At 51.9% G+C, this 23,678-nt stretch overlaps 1 protein-coding gene across 2 annotated transcripts in view; it reads left to right on the top strand.

Moving 5' to 3' along the window:
• Positions 1-23,678, top strand: part of ITPK1 (inositol-tetrakisphosphate 1-kinase) — a 180,358-nt gene that overhangs the window by 37,611 nt on the left and 119,069 nt on the right. Inside the window, exon 3 of one of the 2 annotated variants that reach the window (XM_047862681.1) lies at positions 5,349-5,373. The exons of the other annotated variant lie outside the window; for it this stretch is intronic. Within the exon in view, the coding sequence (XP_047718637.1) occupies positions 5,349-5,373 (25 nt within the window). The remainder of the gene's footprint in view (positions 1-5,348; positions 5,374-23,678) is intronic. 2 annotated transcript variants of the gene reach the window in all.

Raw genomic sequence — 23,678 nt, 5'->3', positions numbered from 1 at the left:
CTGGAAGGGCTGCACCTGAATGAACACCTCCCCGCCTCCCCCTCCCCCAGTCTGGTCCTGCTACTCCTCAAGCACAAGCTGTTGCTGCTTCTCACACCTGGCTGCCCCTTGAGCAACAGCTGGGGCTTGAACAAGCCCCGAATCCCTCCCTGGCCTTAGACCTTAGACCTCCGGAATCAGAGTCTGCAGGACTAGACCTTGAATAGGTATTTTGGACAAACCCCAGTGGTGATTCTTAGTCATCCACCCTGGTATTTGGGACCCACAGGGTAAAGGCCAGGCTGCGCTGTGATATTCTGGGCCTCTGGGCCTTGCTCACATCTTCTGTCCACTTCTCATTGCCCCTGCCCACTCCTCGTAGTGGATCTTATGCTCCCACACTCCCTTTTGGGAAGGGGGGCACTCCTCATGTTATTCCTCTTTAATCTCTCCCCCCTAGTGTTGGTCTGTAGTTTCCCTTCAGTTGTCTTCCAAATGGCCAATGCCGCCTCCTCCCGGAAGTTTTCCCTGATTGCTCTCCCTCCTGTCCTGAAAGGCTAGTTTGTTTGTAAGTGAGCATTTAAAATTCCTCCAGGCTGTGCTCTCCTTAGGCTTCTGGTGAGCAAGGGTCTTTTTACAAAATAGATCCTCCCTTCACAGCTATCCAGTTTTTGGAAAAACATTTGGAAAAAGTTTATGAGTTGTGGGGGTAGATCTCTGTCCAAAACTTATCAATGTAACAGGTACTGAGAAAGTGACAGTTTTAGAGCCTGTAGAAGTTTTCTCCAGGTGCAGGTTTTTTAATAAACTCCTTCGATTATTTAACTTTAACTTTTAGTGTTACTTTTTCTATCATTTTGGGAGTAATATCTATCCTTATTGTAGGAAACCAGAAAATACAAGGAAATGTAAAGGAAAAAAAGCCACCCGTCACTTTGCTGCTGTGTCCACAGTTTACAGGCTTTGTGCTCCCTCCTGGTCTGTTTTTCAGATACTCGAATATTGAAATGCCCTTAGAATCCAGACTGAATGCTCCTTCTAGGGCAGTCTGGTGATTCCAGAATGGGCATTGTTTCAGCTCCTCTTTGAGCACAACTTGGAAGCTTTTCTAGATGAATCCTCAACTCCTCTGCTTCACTTTACTGATTGATTGAGTCATTCATGCTTTATCAGGCATTTACCTTATGCCAAGTACTGAGAATGCTGGCAGCTGGAGCTTTACCTTTATTTATTTATTTATTTATTTATTTATTTATTCATTCATTCATTCATTCATTCATTCATCTATCTACCTACCTATTTATTTAAAATATTTGTTTTGGGGCGCCTGGGTGGCGCAGTCGGTTAAGCGTCCGACTTCAGCCAGGTCACTATCTCGCGGTCCGTGAGTTCGAGCCCCGCGTCAGGCTCTGGGCTGATGGCTCGGAGCCTGGAGCCTGTTTCCGATTCTGTGTCTCCCTCTCTCTCTGCCCCTCCCCCGTTCATGCTCTGTCTCTCTCTGTCCCAAAAATAAATAAACGTTGAAAAAAAAAATTTAAAAAAAAAATAAAATATTTGTTTTGAGGGAGAGAGAAAATGAGTGAGTGGGGGAGGCCAGAGAGAGAGAGGGAGAGAGAATCCTAAGCCCGATGTGAGGCTTGAACTCATGAACCATGAGATCGTGATCTGAGCCAAAATCAAGAGTCAGATGCTTAACCGACTGAGCCACCCAGGCGCCACTGGAGTTTTACCTATTATTTACAAGACAATTCAAAAAACACACTCCTCTAGTTTTTGAGAATATGTTGTTGGATGCACGTGGCACAAAGCTCAAGCATGAGAGAGCACAGTGAAAAAGAAGTCTTCTCACCCCACCCCCCGGCTGCCCTTGCCCTTGACCAGAGGCCATCCCACTACTGTTTTCTGGTGGTACTTTCAGATTCATTCTGTGTATATGCAAGCCCTCCTTCTTGTGCTGGATGCTGTTCTGAACCCAGGTAATTGCACACCGCACACGGGGTTTTGCACCTTGTATTTTCACATAGCAGTGTCTTAGCGAGAAAGCCTTGAGGGTGCATGGAGGACTTCTGCATTCTTTTTACTCACTGCCTAGTATTTCTCTGACGACGTGTGGTTTGTTAAAGGTCTCTTAGGGTGTGTAAGTTGCTACTGGTCTTCTGCTGTCACAGCGTGGCAATTAAGAGCCACAGCCTGGAACACTGCACATTTGAGGACGTCTGTGGGGTGCGATGATGGACTGGAGTTTTCAGGGGGAGCAGTTAATCACTTGACAACGAGTTCTCTGGTTTATCTTCCCCTCCGTCTTCCCCTTGGGTGTCCTGAACCAAATTCTGAACGTTTGGGATTTCAGGAGCCTGCTGTTTGGAAAATGAGGGTTGTTGGTCCTTTTGTTCCGCAGAAATTTCAGGAGAAGAAGTGAGCCCCAGTGGGTTTACGTTCTCCTTTCCCAAGTGGGCCACAGTGGTGTGCCTAGGGTCCTGCCACCATGGGCCATGTGGTTTTCTGCCGACCTCCTCGCCTCCCCTCTTACACCGAGGCCCTGCAGCACGGAGACCAGGCTGGTCCATCTCAGTGTCTCCTGTGCCGGCTCTGCTGGGCCTGTCAGTTGCCACCCGGCTGTGGGCGAGCCTGGCTGCAGAGCCACTGCGCGCACTTCCTGAGGTCACCCAGCCTCCGCTTGCTCATCTGAGTAATGGGTCATCCCTGCCCCTCCCTAGTTGGGCTGCGGAAGGGAAGCCGTCAGTGAGCAGAGAGCATCCGTCACACCATAGCCGCCCTCGCCCTGAGGGTGTCTCGCGTACTTGTGTGGCCTGATGTGGGCTGAAAGGGGAGCCGCGCCCCCTCCTTTCCGCCAGAGTCACAATTTATCCTGTTCTTGGAGCTCTGAGCCGCAGAGGAACTGGTCTGGCCCCTGACAGCTCAGCCACACTTAAGATTTTCAGCCTGCCTGTTCTCAAGATTACTGTTTTGTTTTCTTTTATGTTATGGGTCTCTTGTGTTTTCAGAGTTAGCTCAAAGTTAGCATCCTGTTTGTTTTTTAGGACCGGGGGAGGGAGAGCTGACTGGGATGATGTCAGATGTAGACGGATTGGAAGTGACCCGCAGTTGGCTTCATAAGGAGATGAGAGCCACACGCCGGGATAATCGGGATGCCGTGAGGATTAACGAAGAGGGAAAACCCAGGTCTGGGCTGCAGCCCAGCGGAAGCCCTTTTCTACCTGGTGCGGGTCACGTCCACTTGCGCCCTCTGTCTCCTTCAGTGCTGTCCATTTTTCCTGAGGTGTGGCTCCAAGTCCTTTGGGACTGGCTGAGGGGGGCTGCTCCCTTAGCTGTTTGAAATTTCTGTCCTGGGGCAGGGACAAAGTGCGGAGTCACACTGAAACTTACCTGGCTGGTCACAGTCCTGAGCCAAGTGCCCTAGGACCGGTTCCTATCACCCATGCTCACATGGGGCGGGACAATCTGGGAATGAGGCCAGTGCATTGAGGTGTCCACAGGGCTCAGAGATGATGTGGGTTGTGAGCTGGCACAGATTTCTCAGGGCGCCGTCTGCCCCCCCTGCTGTGGGTGCTGGTGGCCCAGGGCTGTGCTCTTGTGCCCAGTCTCCCCTCCATGAAGTCATGGCAGTACATCGGTATTGGCTGTCATCCCTTCTGGAACTCTAGAGAAGCTGAGTGATGGTGGAGACCCCAGGGAGCATCAACCACTGTGGTTTTCCCACTGGGTTCCTTGGGGCCCGAGGTTGTGTTGAGGTTGTTGGGGGTTAAGGGGAGGGCCGGTTTGGCGTATCCTGCAATGTGAGCCGGTCTGCCCTCTTGGACTGACCTCGTGGCTTCCTTCGGAGGTTCCACTTGGTGCCCGGCTCTCAGAAGGTAACGTAAGATTGGTAGCTGTCACCTCAGCTGTGTTGTGTGAGGGAATGGTGTCGGTGCCCACTCACTGGTGCCCAGAGACTTCCCGGGGGCTTTGTGCCCACCTCCTCCCCTAGACTGTGAGCCCCTCCAGGGCCCGAGCGATGGCTGTGGCATTTATTGCGCCCCTGAGTGCTGGGCCAGGCTGGGCACGGGAACCTGAGCGAGGTGTTTATGTACTTACATTTAGGGAGTGTCTGTATGCCGGGCGGGCCCCGTAAGTAGGCACAGGGTACACACAGCCATTGAATCTGCCATAGTCCCTACTCTAATTTCTGACCTTTCCCGGTCACAGGTCCTTTGAGCGTCCGTGGGCGGCCTAGCCTTTCTTCTCAGGAAAACACTTGTGGGCATGGCCATTGGCAAGCCATCTGCATTCCATGCATCCTGCGCCTTCCCTAGCATCCTGCCACAGGCGACAGCCCACTGGGGCTCTGGAATGAAGGGCTGGGATATAGTGGTAGCCCCAAGTTCTCGGGAATATTCTGGCTCTGGGTGGGTCAGTGGGGCGAGGGTGTCGTGGGTCAGGGAAGGCTTCCTGGGAGAACTTCTGTCTGAGCCACATCCTGAAAGCTGGGCTGGAAAGTGTGGACCAAGACTTGGAGAAGGGGCATGGCCCTGTGCCCAAAGGCTTGCAGTAAGGAATGTAGGGCAGGGGAGGTAAAGGTGGGTGCGTGGCAGGGGGCCTTTGTGCACTGCTCAGAGCCCCTGATCCTGTCTGTAATGGGGTGGGGGCATTAGGGCATGTGTGTTGGTGAATATTGGCCACAGGATTATGGGTGAGAGATGGAAGAGGCAGGGCCCGGGCTTGCAGGAATATTGGCGAGGCCCGTGATGGTTGAGTCAGGGTCGAAGGATGCATAGGGGGGTCAGTGGGGGCTAAAGATGGCCAGGATTGCACTGAGCTGAGCAGGGCTGAAGGGTTTGGGGAACTCCTGCAATGTGGGAGAGCAGATGGGCTGAGGCAGACCTGGGAGGCCAGGCCGAGGTAGTAGACCTGATATGGGAAGAAATGGGGGGGCCATGGGAGGTGGTTGAGTCCAGGAGGGAAGGTCAGGCCATTGGGGGTAAATAAGGTGGAGGGAAGGGTACAGGGGCGATCCAGGCTGGAGCTGTGCCCATGAAGGGCTGGCACTGAGATTGGAGAGCGGGATGCCTATGAGGAAAACCAGCAAACTTGGGGTCCTTGTAGAGCTACAGCCAGGTCCCTCTCAGGAAACAACTCTCTCTCTCTCTCTCTCTCTCTCTCTCTCTCTCTCTCTCTGCCTGCCTGAAGGTGGCCTTGAGGACTGGCTAGGAGTTTGCAGACTTTCCCTTTGCAAATGAGGCTGTTCTGGGGATCGTGTTTGAGAGGGGCAGCTGCAGGCTGTCCTGCCATCAGCTGGCTGTAGTGAATGTTCTGGAAGGATGCTTCCTGGCTGCCTGAGTAACCTTTGTTTTCTTTGTTTCTCTCCACAGGAAGCGAGGGATAGAAGTCGTGCAGGTGAGTACAGACCATACCTTCACTGTTGTTCCTGTGGGTGGGCCTTTTAGGGCCCCCTTTCCCCTTCTCCCTCGAGAGTCTGGGTGCTTTTTTTTTTAATTTTTTTTTTACATTTATTTATTTTTGATAGACAGATACAGAGCACAAGTGGGGGAGATGCAGAGAGAGAAGGAGACACAGAATCCGAAGCCGGCTCCAGGCTCTGAGCTGTCAGCACAGAGCCCGACGCAGGGCTTGAACTCACAAACCGTGAAATCATGACCTGAGCCGAAGTCGGATGCTTAACCGACTGAGCTGCCCAGGCGCCCCAAGAGTCTGGGTGCTTAGCTTCTTCACTTGCATGTCATTTTTAACTTCTCCCCCTGTGGAATCTCTGTGGTTTCTGCCCTGGCAGAACGTGGGTCATGCTTGGTGGTCTCTGGGTCTTGTGGAGTTGCAGTGGGGTCATCAGTGGAAGGAGCTGGCTTGGGGGAGAAGTGGGGCTCTGGGTGGGAGTGGGGGTACAGGGTGCAGGAACTTAGCCACCCCGCCAGACATCCGTGGTCCTGATGCCCCCACGGTTGGCCCATGCCTGCCCTCTGTCTTTGCTGAGGGAGCACGAGTCCCCCTGGGCCCCTGCCTTAGCTGTTCAGCCCTCTGAGGGTGAGTCTTCTCCTATCTTGGACCATTCTTGTGAGTGGTATCATCTCCAAGAGTACTCTTCCCCTCTCCTTTCCCCCTCCACCTCCCCAGGTCAGGTGCACCCCCATCCTGCTATCAGTTGGTGACACCCAATCTTCTCTGTGGGCCGCTGGCTCCTGGAAGGTGGACCGAGTCAGTATGGGGGGCTCCTGACCCTTGGGCTGCCTCACTCTGGGGCAGACTTAAGTCAGGTGCTCATTGGCTGGAGAAGGAGGGATGGATGGAGAGAGAATCCCTCCCCGGGCCTGGGGCGGACTCTGTGGCCCCAAAATAGATGTACCTGCTCTGACAGTGGCCATTGGGGGTGGTTGGTGGGGTGGGGCTGGGTGGCTCTGTCTGGAAGCCTTGGTCTCCCTCTGGTCTCCCTCCTTGTAGCAGGTCGAACTTGTCACCTGGAGGCTGAGGTTGGTTTTGGGGGAGAAGGCAGTTTCTGGAAGTCCCTCATCAACTGTAGAGTTTTCAACCAGGCTCATTTTGGCTCTGCAAAGTTGTGTGATCTGCACTGAGTTTTTCTGTGGACCTTAATTTCTTACACATTGAAAGAGGGAAGTCAGAATTCAGGAATGGCTGACAAGTATGCTTTTGGGCCCGCTTCTGATTGATTGGTAGTGGCTGCCTGGAGGAATCTAAATCTGTGAGTGGCTGAGGGCAGGGGTTGATTGATAATGCCTGTCAGGGGTCCAGCGGTGGGCAGAGGAAGTGCAGTTGTACCTTGGTCATTCTGGGGCCAGGTGTCTCAGATCGGTCCTGCTCCAGAATGCTTTGGCTTATTTTGGTCTCTTAGTCCTTACCTACGGTTACCTTGGATGTCACCAGATCCTTTGCAGATGCTGCTGTACCCACCATCAAGTCCTGGCCTTAAAGTTGGAGCTGTAGCTGGAGGTTGCTAAGAGAAGGTCCAGGTGCCTCCCTGAGGTTAACTATAGCGCTTGTCCAGGTTCACGAAGAAATTTCTGCGGGGAAACAATATTTAGAGGAAGTGAATTCACGTGCTCACCAATAAACACGTTACTCAAAAGGGGAAAAAAATGTGCCCTTCCCCTAATACCTGATTCCTGTCCTGGAAAATCTTAGACTAACACAGTAGGGTGCCACTACCCCTACCAAAAGAGGGAGGGGGGGAGGGGAGAAGAGGGGAGAGGGACTTGGAATTTCAGGATGTGAGGAATAACCTGGGGCTTCAGTGTGTTTGCTTTACATGGCTTCCTGGGAAGGTTTAGATGGAAACCTCTAGTTATTTATTTATTCAGTTTTTTTTTTAAGTTTTTTTTTTTTAAATTTGAGAGAGAGAGAGTGCATGTGTGAGCGTGAGTGGGGGAGGGGCAGAGAGAGGGTGAGAGAGAGAGAGACAGAGAGACAGAGAGAGAGAGAGCATCCTAAGCAGGCTCCATGCTGTCAGCACAGAGCCCAACGCGGGGCTGGGACCTCACAAACTGTGAGATCACGACCTGAGCCAAAATCAAGAGTCGGATGCTTAACTGAGCCACCAGGGCGCCCAGGACTAAAGCCTTGGAGCCATTGTTACGGAGTGTACCGGGCAGAAGAGTTACGAAATGCTTCCTTGATGTGTCTGCTGTTCCTTTTGGTGATGACTCCGGGGAGGAAGTGGTGACCGGGCACCAGAGAGAGGCCAAACTGGACGCTTTCCACGCCAGTATCTAAAAATAAAACCCACCGCGACACCTCCCTGTTCACCTCCTCCTGGCAGCCCCGAGTGTTTGGAGAACTTGAAATTTCAAGATGTAGAGAAAGACTCTGTGCAAAATCTGGAAGCCAGGGCACTTGGCTGGGTTTTCAAAATTAGCCAGGCCTCTGTGCGCCAGATCCCTGGGCTGGTGGGCCGCTGGGTGCTGGAGATGGTGGGTGCTCGCCAGATACGAGGTGTCAGTGACCGAAGGGGCGGAGAGGAAGCGTGCTGTCAGCCAACACCCGGTATCTCTCGTGTCTGGTCCCCCAGTGGCAATGTCCCTTTTTGTGCAGCCGTCCAGTGACAGGAGTAGTGTTTTCATGCCCATTTTAGAGACGAGCCTCCACTGAGGCTCAGGATGTTGTGACTTCCCCTGGGGGAACTCAGCTGGTAAGTGGTAGAGTTGGGTTTTGACTGTGGGTCAGTTGGTCTCCAAAGCCCGTGGTTTTTTTGCTCCATTTATCGACTGTTTCCAGGCCTGTTGTCACCTGGGCTTTGGCTTCTATTTAAAAAAAGGATATTGGGGCGCCTGGGTGGCGCAGTCGGTTAAGCGTCCGACTTCAGCCAGGTCACGATCTCGCGGCCCGTGAGTTCGAGCCCCGCGTCGGGCTCTGTGCTGATGGCTCAGAGCCTGGAGCCTGTTTCCGATTCTGTGTCTCCCTCTCTCTCTGCCCCTCCCCCGTTCATGCTCTGTCTCTCTCTGTCCCCCAAAAAATAAATAAACGTTGAAAAAAAAATAAAAAAAAAAATAAAAAAAAAAATAAAAAAATGATATTGGGGTCCAGGGTCAGGAACTGAGACTGTAGAGTGCTGGTAAGATCCCAAGGTACCCTCCCGTCAGGGAAGTTATTTCTCTGCCTGGGATTTAAAGGCAGTAGTAACAACGTGAGTGTTGACATTTATCGGGGACTGTGGTGTACCAGGCACTGATACCGTTTACTTGATAGAAACATCTGTGGGTAACCTCTCCAAGGTAGGATGGGAGCACATTCAAGAAAGCAAAATTTGGGGCGCCTGGGTGGCTCAGTCTGTTAAGCGTCTGACTTCGGCTCAGGTCTTGCTCTCTCGGTTCATGAGTTCGAGCCTCACATTGGGCTCTCTGCTGTCAGCACAGAGCCTGGAGCCTGCTTCAGATTCTGTGTCTCCCTCTCTTCTCTGCCCTTCCCCCGCTCGCACGCTCTCTTTCCCTGTCTCAAAAACAAACAATATTAAAATTAACAAAAACAAAAGAAAGCAAAATTTGCAGGTCCTCAGCTTCCTCATGTGCTCATTTCCTCACCACATCTGCTTGGGAAGAAGCCTGTAAACCCTCCTTCCTGGCACCCTTTCCACATTGGCCTCCTCCCGCTTCTGCGGAGGCAGTGCATGCAGCAGCAAGGGTTAGGATCACCTGGGCCCAGGTTTCTGGCTGTGTGACCTTGCGCTAGATGCCTAACCACTCGGAGCCTCAGTCTCCCTGTCTGTAAAATGGGGACAATACTTGTGCCTGTCCCCCGGGATCACCTGAGACCTAATTGAGTCAATTTGGGTAAGGCAGCTGGCACCATGCTTAGCACACAGCAAGCTTGTTATTTACGTTGTCAAGGCAGATACGACCCTGGGGCATAAAACCCACCTAGGCCTTGTCACCCATGGTCCCCCTGGGGCAGGTCAGGTTTCTCCAGTTCTTCCCTTGCAACAAGATTGAAAGAGGACCTGAATGAGTTGTCAGCTGATGGAGCATTAGAAATGATTTTTTTTTAAAAAAAATTTTTTTTTTCAACCTTTATTTATTTTTGGGACAGAGAGAGACAGAGCATGAATGGGGGAGGGGCAGAGAGAGAGGGAGACACAGAATCGGAAGGAGGCTCCAGGCTCTGGGCCATCAGCCCAGAGCCCGACGCGGGGCTCGAACTCAGGGACCGCGAGATCGTGACCTGGCTGAAGTCGGACGCTTAACCGACTGCGCCACCCAGGCGCCCCAGAAATGATTTTTGATAACAAATGACCATAATTCTTAGCATATAATTTTAAAGGAATTCAGAGAATTTGCTATGTAAATCTCTTCCCATTCCATCCTTCTGCTTGAAGAAGGGGTTTTAGTACTTGCATCTATAAACATTGAAAAATACAACTGACAGTGAGCTCGGCCTTCATCTGTGGGTACTTGAAATACTTTTGAAAAATTCCCATTCATCTCTTCTGAGATGTGTTCCTCATAAGCTATAATGTTTTTCCTTGTACAGTCAGTGATGTTTCGGTCACGTGCATCCGTTATGTACTGATAGTAATTGTAATAATAATTCAAGCCAGAAGAAAGTTTCTGACACTTAGAGCTTAATGGTCACACGAAATTAAAAAATTAAGACCTTTATATACATATAGTTCTTTTTTGCCTAGTAGTGTAATAGACTACTCAGTAAAAGGCCTTTAAACATAGAATTCACTGAAGGATGCGGGTTGGGTGTTGGGCTTGGAGGAGGCAAAAGGAACTTTTCTAAATCTCCCAGTGTTTAAGAGGCACTGGATTCTGTACTTTTAGGATGGATGATGGTGGACCTCAAATCGCTACGGTATTTAGATTCCACTGGATCCATTTAAAAGAGAAACAGGAACAGTTTTATTTTGAAATGTTAATATTTACAATATGTTGGAAATTACATCCTTTCCAAGTATTTAAACTTACGATGAGAAATTTTAGATGTCAACTTGAAAATGCACGAAAAGATATGTCATTGTAAACATTTATTCTGGGGGCTTTGGTTGGAAGGCCACTGCTTTAGGACGTTACCCCATTGACTTCTCAGAACTGGGCTCAGAGGCAGGTGCCATCTCCGAGGGGGCAGTGGCTTGGCTCCTAGGCCATCCAGACGCTGGGGCCTGTGTGGCCACTGAGACCCAGAAAAGCCTTGGCAACGGGCCTGTCTGCGGGCCGACTGGTGTCCCCTAACCTGGGTCTGTTAGGCCAGGTGGTGCTGTAATTAGGAAAACCTGCTGTTCTCTGCTCATGTAGGCACGAGAAGCCCCCAGTCCAGGAGGAGTGCTGCCTTGTGTTTGATGTCGGGGCTCAGGCAAGAAGACAAGGGGAGAGTGAGGCACACTGTGAGATGGGGTGCCCTCTGCTCCTTTGTCCGGAGGGGCTGCCTGTCATGACAGTGATGGTCGCAGGCACCTGTTTGCCTCGGTTTCTTCCTCGGCATTATTGTAATGAGGATGCTGGACACGCCCTGACTCCTCCATTTCAGGCCTTGCTTAGCCACTGAGGCCCCTCACGGCCAGCAGGTGTGGGTTGGGAAGACTGGGCTCTCCCTGTAGCGGCATTCAGCGCATCTTTCTTGGATGCCTGCGGTGCGCCGGGCCGCGGGTGTGGGGGACTCACCGTGCCAAAGCCTGGTTCCTTCCTTCTGAAGTCTGCAGTCTGCCGTCGGCATCCAGAGCCAGAGTTGGTGGGGGTCACTTGCACAGGCGTGCAAGAGATGAAGTCAAGAAGGCGTCCCAGAGAAAGGCAGGGTAAGCCTTGCTCGTGGCTATAGGCCTCGTCCACCTGACAGAGCCTAGCTGAGAGCCAGGTTCAAACCCATGGTCCCGACAGGTGCTTCACCTATGTCCCAGGCTGTTCTGGTCCTGCTCCTGCAACACACAGGTTGCAGAAGTGACCAAATGCAAGCCGTGGCACAGCCATCAGTGTCCCTCCACCCACTGAGCCTTCATTTGGAGAAAACATTTCTTGACCTCCTGGGTCATCTGTGGCCTAGGGGGCCTGGGGCGTGAGCCTAGGGCTCTGCAGAAGGCCAAGCAGGAAGTTTGCATCAGCCTTGAAGGATGGTGTTACCTTGGGAGCATTTTCCACTCTGACCTGATCTGTGGGGAAGGCTTGGGAGGGAAGCCTGGGAGGTTCTTTGTCCCTGGACCCCATTGCCCCTTTCTAGGGCAGCCCTGAACTTAAGGGAAGGAGATCTGGAAAGAACAACTCATCTGTTGTCCTGCCACCTCCAGCCTCAGTATCCTCGGGAAGGTGTGTTTTGCAGCCCTGCCTCGCACATTATGGGGGCTTTCACCAGTTTGCAAAGCCCGAGGGGAGAAGGAGAGGGCTGTTTGCAGGAGAGGGGGCCGGAGTTGTATTTTAAAATGCAAACGAACAAGCTGTAAGTGTGGGAAGTACAGCCACCCGTCATAGGTTCACTGTCTTCCTTCCAAATTCTTTGAGAATCCAGACATTACGAAACCCAGTCCCCGGAGCAGCCGCTGTTTCTCAAGTGGGCAAGGGCGTAAAGAAGTTTCCCCAGCTTGCCGGGCAGGCAGCAGGCCTTTGCTCCGGGTTTCTCCAGAATTGTTGCTTGCTTGAGATGTTGGAGTGCTTTGTATACATGTTTGCACTGTTCCTGTGCGAACCATTCGGGAAAGGAGGTTGGGTGGTGGACCCTCAAGCAGAAAGGGAAAGACGGGCTGAGAGCTGGAGGGGGCGTGCCAGGCGGTCTAGGGCTCGTCTGTGCTGTGGTGGGGGCCTGTGAGGACACAGGGGTGGACAGTTAGGGGAGGGTGGGCAGAGGATGAGGAAAGCCTTGTAGGGAAGTTGACGCTTCTTGATAGAGGATATACCCAGCTTAGGTTGGGGGGGCGGGTAAGGTATTTGAATGTCGTTACAGGCAGAGAGCACACGTGAGCAAGGACCCAGAAGCTGGGCAAGGGGGTCTTTTGTCTGTGAGAGGCTTGGAAACACTGGATCCTTGGCCCCGATGGAGTTGGCAAGTAGCCAGGCCGGAGAGGGCGGCGGGGCCAGACCTAGAAAGGGCTGGTGATCTGTTCACGGGCGTGGGTTCAGTGGGCATTAAAGGGCTTTTGTGTCGGAGAGGTGTGTGCTCCAGTGAGAAGGCATGACAGGAGATCCGACTGCAGGGCATATGGAGGACGGTTAGATAAAGACTGGGCTAGAAGGCAGAGACCTGGGTCTTCTGGAAGGAGCCTGGGACCATGGCCTGGAGTGGTGGTGGTCATGGTGATGGGGTCTGGCTGGGATTAATTCAGTAGTGGAAGGCAGGGGGAGACAGATGATGGGACGTGGGTGGATGTGGCGGGTGAGTGAGATTGAGGGTCACTTCCCAGACTTCTCACTTGTTTCTGGACATGCATGGGGGTGCAAGGAGAGGACCAGTGAGGGGGGAGGGCTGGTTCAGATAGGCGCGTTGAATCCAGTAACTGGCTTCTTGAAAGCCAGAGGGAGAGTCTGTTGGCTGAGCAGGGTGCTTCTTTCCAAGGTTTACAGATGTTGAGTTCTCTGGCCAGCTGTAAGAAATATATTTGTTATTTGGGTAATATTTTCAGTGGTTCAAAAATTGCTTTAAAAGGTATGTACTTAGAGACGCCTGGGTGGCTCAGTCAGTTCAGCATCTGACTTCAGCTCAGGTCATGATCTTACGGTTTGTGAGTTGGAACCCTTGTGTCGGGCTCTGTGCTGGCAGCTCAGAGCCTGGAGCCTGCTTTGGATTCTGTGTCTCCCTCTCTCGCTCTGCATCTCCCCTGCTCATGCTCTCTCTCTCTCTCTCTCTCTCTCTCTCTCTCAAAAATAAAAACATTAAAAAAAAAAAGGTACGTACTTAAAAGTGTCAGATGATTTAATCCTCGCCTGGGTTCACTCTGCCACCAACACCGTCTGCACGGTGCTTTTGCTGCCTGGCCTCGTGCCCTCACTAGATTTTATTTCCAGGTCGTTGGGGCCCACGAGGGGTGGACATTCTGCCTTTTGTCTGTCCCCTCTGCCGGGTGTTTGGGAGCCAAATTCAGGGGCTGTGAGAATATAGGTTGTCTTGGTGTTTACTGGGGGCCTGACGTCCTCGTAGCTGGAAGAGCTCATGGCAGTTATCCAGCTGTCTCCTCATGGGCGGGGGCTTTTCTCAAGGCTACCAGAATGTGACTCTGACCCTGACCTCTGATAGCAGACAGCAGCACCTCTAGGGAGCATGGCCATGAGATTGGGAAGTCGACTCTATGCAGAACGTTTCCATGGTTGTTTGGGTCTGTTATTGGGATACAGATTACTCTTTTTTTTTTTTCAATAAAAAAATTTTTTTTAATGTTTATTTATTTTAGAGAGAGAGGGAAAGAGAGAGAGCGAGCGAGCGAGCCAGTAGGGGAGGGGCAGAGGGAGAGGGAGACATAAGAATCTGAAGCAGGCTCCAGGCTCCGAGCTGTCAGCACAGAGCCTGATGTGGGGCTTGAACTCATGAACCGCGAGATCGTGACCTGAGCTGAAGTTGGATGCTTAACCAACTGAGCCACCCAGGTGCCCCCAGGGATACAGATTGTTCTTGTCTGTGCTTGACCTTCCCGAGGAGTCCAGACACCTGGGTTTGAGTTTCCATTAGTTTGTCTTCTGAGTGTGTGATCCTACCTTAATCATCTTTAAAAGGGGAGGACATTTACTACACAGGACCTAAGACACCTGATGGAAGCTTAAGGAGTACGGGTTTATTGTCCCCTCATCCTTTGTTACGAACCATGTGGCTTAAGGGTGGAGGGGCACAGCCGTGAGGCAGTGCTTAGAAAAATACGTTGTCTGCTGGTCTCTTTGGTTTGCCCTCCCCACCTTCCATCATCCAAGTAACACTTTTTGGTTTCTAGCTGTGTGAATTTAGCTTAACTCCTTTTTTATTTATACTTTATTTTTTTATTTTTGAGAGAGAGAGAGAGTGAGTGGGAGAGGGGCAGAGAGAGAGGGAGACACAGGATCCAAAGTGGTCTCTGTGCTTTCCACCCGATGCAGGGCTCGAACTCAGAAACTGGGAGATCATGACCCGAGTTGAAATCAGATGCTTAACCGACTGAGCCACCCAGGCACCTCTGAATTCCTTTTTTAAAGATACGTGTTATTTCTTACCATTTGAAATGCAGGTATTTGTATTTCTTTTTTTCAAAACATTGAAAATTATTTTCATTCTCCGTCATTTACTTAGCATATATATGTAACAGAGTCAGACAAGTTTATGTGAAAACATCAGGGTATTTTTTTACAATAATGGTGCATGGGGCGGGGGGAATGTTCTTTAAATCAGAGTCTGCTCTTATCAGATGTTTTTAGGAGCTGTTAAGAGATGCATCTTGGAGGACAACATGGGAAAATGCTCATGAGCTGCTATGTGCTGCCCATGTACGCTGAATGGTTTCAGTTCTGTCAGTTTTATTTTTATTCTTGAGCTTTTTAGGCTTGCTGTTGCAAATAGAAACTGTCTCTGGCGTCGGGGCAGTCCTGTGTGGCTTCGGAGGCCTGTGTTTCTCAGTTCTGGGGTGTTCTTTCCCGAGCCTTTGACTCGGTGAGTCAACTTGAACTTATCCTTAAAACAGAAAGCGGCCCTGCCAGGGAAGCCGGGCACCAGTGCTCCACGGTGCCAGGGTGTGCCCTGTCAGGACCCAGGCTTCTCCATACCATTCCACACGGAGTCAGGGCCCTGGGTCCCTGGTCCCCTTCCGCGCAGTGAACATGCAAGCGAAGAGATGAAAAGAGGCGCGTGGGGGAAATAGGAAGGGAGGAAAAGGGCAACCAAAAGCCGCTGCCTGTTTTGAGGTTGCTTGGAGGTGGCGTTGTCCAGGGCGTCACTCCTCAAAATGTGGTCCTCCAGCCGTCAGCATCGCCATCGCCCTTGGCATGGCCCAGAGCTGGTTGGAGTTGCCAGCCCAGAGCTGCTCAGTCCCGATCCTCGGTGCAGTTGTAGGAGTGCCAGTGCAGCTGGGAGGGGGGGGCCCTCTGGGGGCTGAGACTGGGCGAGGCGGGGCATTGACCGGAGGGCCCTGGGCGCACGGCCTGCGCTGTGAGAAGCAGGCATCGCCTTCGGCTCAGGCTCGCGGACCACCAAGCGGCTTGAGTCTTTCATTGGCCAAGAAGCTGGCATCACCCTCCCCACTGTCATGTTTTTATTTGTGCTGTTAGACGTGTGCTCAGGTGTCACCTCGCCCGTGACACCTTCCTGGCTCTCTCAGCGGACCCCCCCACCCCCGGCTTCCCATGCCTAGCCGGAGCTACAAGTTGATGTCTTCTCCTGGGCCAGAACTTTCTTGTCTCTGGGGAGTGCAGGGCCTGGCCCTGGTGTGTGCTCCATTTACTGGGTGATGTGGGTGATTGAAACCCTTGAATATTCTTTCTTCATGAAGTACTATGTGTTCGTTTCTGAAATTTGGGGAGAGAAAGACAGGCTTAAAGATGAAAGCCCAGAGATAATCTTTGAAACACTTATTTCGGTCTTTTTTCGTACCTTCACCTAAAATACGTTGTTAAGTATTGTGTGAATCCAGGTTGGCTTTTCTTATCTGTAGGTTTTCTGACCTGCGTTTGGAGGATGGACACACATTGATTTGCTTGTGCTGTTTACTCCCCTTGGAAATGATCCTTGCGAGGGCGGCACCAGTTTTCTGCCGTCCCGCTGTCCCAGCATCAGGAACCTTTTCTCTGCTCTGGAACCTTAGGTTCTAGTGGTTTCTGGTTTGCTGTTCTGAACAGTGCTGCCGTTCTCTCTTTGGTTCTCTGTTTGGATCGCCCTCTAGAAGTGACGTTACTGGGTCTAAGGCACCAGGATCTTACAGTGTGTGGAGCCCTGTGGCCTGGAGACCGTTGTGGCCCTGAGCCGCTGCCCACGGTGTGGACTCAGTGGTGGTTTATCACAGTGTCCCCTTGCCTGGCTCTGTGCCAGCAGTGGGCGGGGGGGGGGGGGGCGGTTAGGGGACCCAGGGTCGGACAGGCAGCCTTGGCAGTGGCTGATGCCTCTGAAAGGCTGTGTGTGGCTGCCACTCGGCCACCCTGCCTGAAGATTGCAGTGGCTGCCCCTGCACTGTGCTGGTCTCTGGCCTCTGGGAGGTGAGGGAAGACAGTGCTGGGGCAGGTCTTTGAGGCCCCTGGGCCTGGAGGGAGGGGGAGACCGTTAGAAGCCCAGGCTGTGGGAGAATTGATTGGGTCCTGAGGAACCCAGTCAGACGGGCAACTCCTTAGGGAGGGGTGGAGGGGTCACTATAATGGGTGGGGGAGGTGATCAAAGCAGATGTGCACACAGCCTCGTGTGGTCTGGGAACTTCCGTAAGCACTTTACTATGTTAACTAATTTGATCCCCACGACAATCCAGAGAAGGACGGTTAGTACTCTTATAGGTGCTGTTTAATGGATAAACTTCTGTTATCCCCACTTTACAGATGAGGCAACTGAGTCCGAGAGAGCTCGCCCCAGTCCCTGAGCTAGCACGAGGCAGAGAAAACCCAGCACGCTGGCTCCCTGGTCCATCTGTGACCCTCCGCGCCCCACTGCTGGTTTTGCCTCATTCTGAAAGCAGCGCTTCCTTGCAATTCCTTTGCCTGCGGTGTCTTGAACCCTCTCCTGGACCGGGCCCATCTGTCTGCTGGCCAGCTGCTCAAGTGCTCTTTCTCACACAAGCCCCATCTTGACCCAGCGAGGCCGCAGCACCAAGGGGACAGGGTGATGTCCCATCCCTTGGAGGGGTTCATGAAGCCCTTGACAGTTGGTTCCCACTCCAGGGAACCTAGCCCGGGCCGCTTCCTCAAGTGCACCCCAAAGCACCCCGTGCAGAGGCCCAGCAGCCTGTGGCGAGGCCTGGTCCTCTGCATACCCTCTCCTGGCAGCCCGCCATGCCTCTCCTTGTCCATCTGGCTGACACTTATTAATCTGTCTGAACGAGCTCCCGGCCGCCAGCTCCTTAAACCTTCCTGGATACCCTAGGCCGAGAGAGCCCCTCCCTCTTGTGGGCCCCAACATACCCTGTGCGCCCCATCTCCCAGACACAGAAGCTTCCATTGCATGGTGTAATCACGGACTGTGGGGGCTTTTCCCACTTCTCCGGAGCCTCTGTAGGGCCGTGGACCATGCCTTGTTTTTCTGGAGACTGTGCAGGCCTAGCATTCTGGCTCATAGATGCACCTTATCAAGAACTCTTTGGAAATCAATGGAAACTAATTAAATATTACAGAAATACATGAATTGGCAAAGTTCCCCATCATCTTATTCTCTAGAGGTAATCACTACGAACCTCTCCATTGGTTTTCTCTGGCTATAGTAACATACCTTTTTTTATTCTTTTGGTTCCTTAAAGCCTACTTAAAATCCTTTTTTTTTTTTTTCAAATAATTTATTGTCAAATTGGCTTCCATACAACACCCAGTGCTCAGCCCAACAAGTGCCCTCCTCAATGCCCATCACCCACTTTCCCCTCCCACCCACCCCCCCATCCACCCTCAGTTTGTTCTCTGTATTTAAGAGTCTCTTATGTTTTGCCTTTAAAAACCTTTTAATGAGTGTGTAATGTGATGGTTCTGACTGACAGTGCCTTTGAACTGACGAAATACGGTAATAGCATATTTGTATATTGTGGAAGTTTCTTAATCTGTGCCTGCTAATGTGTAAAGGCAGGGCCCGGCTGAGAGATCTTGGCATGTCTTTTTCTTTTTTTTTTTTTTTTTTTTTTTTTTTAATTTTTTTTTCAACGTTTTTATTTTTATTTTTGGGACAGAGAGAGACAGAGCATGAACGGGGGAGGGGCAGAGAGAGAGGGAGACACAGAATCGGAGAGAGGCTCCAGGCTCTGAGCCATCAGCCCAGAGCCCGACGCGGGGCTCGAACTCACGGACCGCGAGATCGTGACCTGGCTGAAGTCGGACGCTTAACCGACTGTGCCACCCAGGCGCCCCTGGCATGTCTTTTTCAGCAACAGGTTGATGTGTCACGTGGCACCGTTTTGAAAGGTCAGAAAGTATACATGAGTTGGAGAATCTTCCTCGTTCTTACAAAGTGCTAACTTAGGAGATAATTTGCCATTTTAGCTACTCAAAGAAGAATGAGTAGCTTTCATGAATTTGACAGTCTAGGAGATTCCTCCCTTTTAGCGTTCTGTATGCTTGACGCTCTCTCGCTTTCCCCAAAGGAAAGGTTAGTAACACAGAAGAAGTAAATCAAGGTGAGGAACAGAGGAGATGTAATATTGGCTGTCGGGCCTGGTGCCGTGAGGACACACTAGAGTGGTGCTGAGCTTCCTGGTAGCCAGTGCGTGCGGAGAAATGAGATTAGAACTCTTAAGTCGTCAGGAGAGAGAGAGAGAGTAAAATCTATGGAGAGGCTTGAACCATCCTTCCTAAGCTGTTGAAGAACATAGCGTCACAAATAGGACATTGTTGTCTTGATGTGGATGAAAACAGAAAATCGTAACACAAGCAGAAATGTGTGGCCTGAGCACATTCTCCATGACTCTCTCATGCCAAGGATATTGTGTTTTGGGGGGATCTCTGCCTGGCCGGCTTTCATCCTCCCGACACCCCTCCACCTGCAGCTTCACTGTGGAGCCGTCAGGATTGATATTCGGCTGCCAGTAGCAGATTGGGAATAACAGTGGCTTAAATAAAATCTTACATTTATTTCTCTCTATGCCAAAGAAACCGGATGCAGGCTAACCTGGGGCTGGTGCAGGGGCTCCCTAAAGTTTTAAAGAACCCCCTTTTCTCTGTTTGTGCCACACTATCTTCTAGGCCCAAGCTCACCTCCTTGTAAAAGTGGCTGCTGAGGCTCCAGCCGTTGTGTATACATCCCAGGTCATGGGAAAGCAGTATGGGAGTAGGGCATCCCTGCCACACACCTGAATCTATTCTCATCAGGTGATCTCCTTAGAGATCCCGTGTTATACTGCTGCCCATGCTGGCCTTGGTCAGAGTCGAACGTTCTAATACCTGGAGGCCAGCAGGGTGGGAAGTGCCGTCTTTCTGCTGGCCATGCTGTCACCTCACAGGAGCTTGGGGTTTTGTTACTGAAGAAGAGGAGAATCGGGAATGGGTGTTGGGCTGCAGCTAGCCGTGCCCAGTGCCCTTGGGCCCAGTGACCCTCAGTTTCCTCATTTACAAAATGGCAATAATAATGGAGCCAGCCTCAGAGTTGGGACATGGACGTGATATGGCTGAGGAGCAGCCCAGAGCCTGGCACACGGCACGTTCTCAGCAGGAGCTGCTCTTTTTTATTCGCTGGTGCCACCATTGTTGATGTCATCCTTAGGGGCCCATGGAAATCAGTAGGAGTCTAAATGAGGTGTTTGTTGAGGGATTGGATGGGTAGATGAGCCAAAATAAAAGGACCCTTGTTGTTTGATTTGTTGTCACAAGTAAAGAAGCTGGAAATGTTATCGTGTAAGTTATATCCATCTGGTTTGCTTAGGGAGGGGCCGACAGGGGTAATGTTCCTGCTGTGGGCCAGCGGGGTCCCAGCTCAGGGTGTTCCCTCCTGACTGTGGAAGCCCGAGGCCTTCTCCTCGATGCGGGGGCGAGTGCAGCCTGCTTTGTGGTGCCCCCCAGGATCAGAGAAGAGTCTGCCCTGGCTGGGGTGCGTTCGAGGGCATAGGCTGATATATTTTCTTCCTCCCTCTGCATCTCCAGTTCCAGCCACGGTGGGGTAAAGGCATCATCATCTCTGAGAGTATGACTTCCCCACCCTGGACACATAAGACCCCCACCCCCCGTACTGGCTGGGGGCAGGTGGTGGGAGTCCTGTGCGCAGCTGAGATTTCACTGCTTTTCCCCAAATTTTGCAAATCCAGAGCCATAACTTGGCTTTCTCCCTCTTTTTCTTTCTTTCTTTCTTTCTTTCTTTCTTTCTTTCTTTCTTTCTCTTTCCTTCCTTCCTTCCTTCCTTCCTTCCTTCCTTCCTTCCCCCTTCCTTCTTTCTTTGCTCTTTTCTCTTTTCTTTTCTTTTCTTTTCTTTTCTTTTCTTTGTTTCTCCCATTCAGCCACCCCTGCCTGGAGAACTCCCCCGGGAAGCACCGCAGCCCCATCCTACCCCTGAGTTCTCTGACGTCCTATACAAGTGGCTGGCAGGGTAGCCCTTTCAGGGACCTGGTTGTTCTGGGTCCCTTGTTCCCTGTCTGCATAGGGCAGGACTGACTGTCGGTATTTCTCTCTGTGAACTTTCTATGATGGCCTTAGAGCAACCACCCTATAAGGAGATCCTGGCTCGTGCTGTGTCTACGACTTGGCGGTGCAGCAGGGCACGGTCATCGCTCGCAGAAGTCACTTGGGAGGCCCTCCGGGGTTAGGTGGGGGTTGGGTGGTGTTTGATCAGGGGTCCTGGGGGAACATGTAGGGCGGGGCTCCCAGACATCCGGGCAGTAATCACCTAGTAAGATCGCTTCGGAGGTCTGAGATGCCCTCAGAATAATTTCAAAATGCTTTGGTGTCTTTCCAGCTCGGATAGCAGCAGTGACAGCTCCCGTTTGTGCCTTGCTTGCCGGGTGCCACTGTTAGTGTCCCCGCTTGCCAAGTGAGAGCGCTGAGGTTCAGACACCTGGAGTGCCTTTGCCTTGCACCATCCAGCAAGTGAGCAGCAGAGTGGGTGGGTGACGGCAAACCCAATGCCTTCAGGCTGCCTGTCTGGACTGAGAGTCTGCTGATGTGCAGCCCTGGGAAGTGGCAAAACCCCTCGGAGGCCCACCTCCCAGATAGCGACAAGACGGGAGGGCAGGGTTAGGTGAGCAGGCCCTCCTTAGGGGGTGCATGAGTACCTGAAGTCAGGGATGGGGTGTAGGGTGGTATGTAGGGTTATGGGGTAGTAAGGACCTCTCAGCAGCTCACTGGTTTTCTTGTTCCTGAAATGACTTGAGGGGTCTTATAAAGCCCACCCCCTGTCTAATTGGGCAGAAGTTTGGCTTCGACACTGAGCCTTTCCCATCCTTGGTAGGTGGGGGCCTGGGGGGGTCTCTGGGCAGGACGAGTGTGGGTTTCCTGGCGTGGAGAGGCAGCCCCTGCCTGGATGATATTTTTGCTGCAGGCCCTGCCAAGTGGAAATAAGTTATTTACAGTGTTTTGACAGGATCATCAAAAGCCTGGATAGGAAAGGATGCCTTTGGGACTGAGCTAATGGCCTAGGAGTGTGGCCTGGGGGGAGGGGAGCCTGGCATGGGAGAGAGAGGAGAGACACTTGGTGGGGGCTAGGGGCATGCTTGATTGAGCTTCGTAAATGTGAAGGCCTCCCCTCCCCTAAGCAGAGGGCCTGATAAAGTTGTGTGCTGATTGGCTATTCCGGGCTGACCATTTTGGGCACACATGTTCATTAGACCTGGGTGTCCCCAAGCCAGCTCTGGGCCTCAGCCTCCTAATTTTGCTGTGTGAGGCCTTGGTGCTGTCATTTGTCTAATGGGGACAAGGGCCTCTGCCCAGCCAGTGTGTCCTGGGGAGAGGGGAAACAAAGACAAAACAGGAGTCTTTGATCCTCCAGAAGGGGTTTGAAAGGGGTCAGTCGTTTAAGCAGGTCATGATCTCATGGTTCATGGGTTTGAGCCCCGGATCAGGCTCTGTGTTGACAGCTCACAGCCTGGAGACTGCTTTGGATTCTGTGTCCCCCCCCCCCCCCCCCCCCCCCCCCCGCCCCTGCCCCACTTGTGTGCGCGCGCACGCGCTCTCTCTCTCTCTCTCTCTCTCTCTCTCTCTCTTTCTCGAAAATAAATAAATAAGCATTAAAATAAGAAAGAGAGAAAATGGCTTTCAAGAAGGTCCAGAAGCCCCTCCGGGGTAGCTGGTAGTCCAGAGATAACCAGCAGTCAGACTTCAGGAATGCCCTTGAGTTTTTTCTCTGCATGTAGGAATGGAAGACGTATTTATATACTTTAAACAAAATTGTTATCCTTTTGTAATCTGCTCCCCACAAACACGCTTAGCGTAGTGTTAGTGTTTCCCCTTTTGTTAAATGTTCAATTTAGGCTTGTGTTCTCAGTCGCCACATAATCTATCCTCTCTGTAACCAGAGTTACTGCGTTCCCTCTGTGGATGTTGGTGGGGGTTCTGGCTTGTCGCTGTGATGCTGCTGTCATGACCATCTGGTTCTGATAGCATTCGGGCAAGTCTGTGATTATTTCTTGGGCTATATAAGTAATAAGTCGTATTTACTGTTTTTGCAGTTGATAAAAGGAGTATGTGCTTCTTGGGGGAAAAACCCTGAACATCATAGAGAATTGAGGAAAGACACCATTGTTTTAGAGTTTGCCCTTCTGGATTTTTGAATGCACCCAGATCTTAGGCAGAGTCTGTTTCTCTCCATTTTACCTTCTATCTCCCCCTGTTCTTTTTCATCCACGCCCCAGACCCTCCTCTCTGCCCATTGTGGCTTTGGGCCTGGGCCAGGCTGCAGCCCTGCCCCTGGGCATTTTGCCTGACCCAGGGAAGGGGACAGAGAGTGTGTGCTGGTGGGGAGGTGGCTGGTCCCTGGGTAGTCCCCGGTCCTGCTTCTTTCCAGCACAGCAGGCTGCTCTCCACGCCTGGCCTGTCTGCACTGTGGTCCTACCGCCCCCCCCTTCCCCCTCCCCCTCCCCCCCCCCCCCCCCCCCCCCAGCTGGCAGGGGCTTTACTCTGGTTTACGTGTATATGCAGGTTGCTAGCCAAGGGGAAATTCTGACCCGACCTGGTAAGTGAGCTGAGGGAGCTACCACCCCTGCTAACTCCCCCTCCCCCTGAGCAAGCATTGTGCTCCAGGGACCAGCCTTTACCACACAATTGTTGGTGGCCATGGGCTAGTTCTTTAGCCCTGGGCCTCAGCCTCCTTGCCTAGAGGGGGTTGTCAATCACCTACCCCCTAAGGTTGAGAAGACTAATTGAGATAGAGTGTCAGAGCACTTACTACAAAGCCTGGCCCCAAATCTATGTTCAGTGATCCGTGACCAGCTGCCAGTTTGTATTCCGGGAACTGAGGACTGGGAAAGGAGCTTTTGAAAAGGAATATCAAACACCACTTGCGTGCCTGCTTCCCTCTGGGCTGGGGGAGTTGGATGTAGCCGTGAGTTAATCTACTGCTTCCCTGATGGGGTGGGTCCAGCCCAGACTTGGGAGGAGAATTTCCAGTGTGGATATGGGTCACCGGCCCCCAGTGAATTCTGACCACATGGCTTTGAGCTAATTCCTGGTCTTTGCTGAGCCTGGGTCCACATCTTTCTTGGACAGTTTTAC

This window comes from Prionailurus viverrinus, chromosome B3, assembly GCF_022837055.1.
Source record: "Prionailurus viverrinus isolate Anna chromosome B3, UM_Priviv_1.0, whole genome shotgun sequence".
Classification (NCBI taxonomy): Eukaryota; Metazoa; Chordata; class Mammalia; order Carnivora; family Felidae; genus Prionailurus; species Prionailurus viverrinus.
The sequence above is the reverse complement of the archived record's forward strand: the minus strand, read 5'-3'. Positions and strand labels throughout refer to the sequence as shown.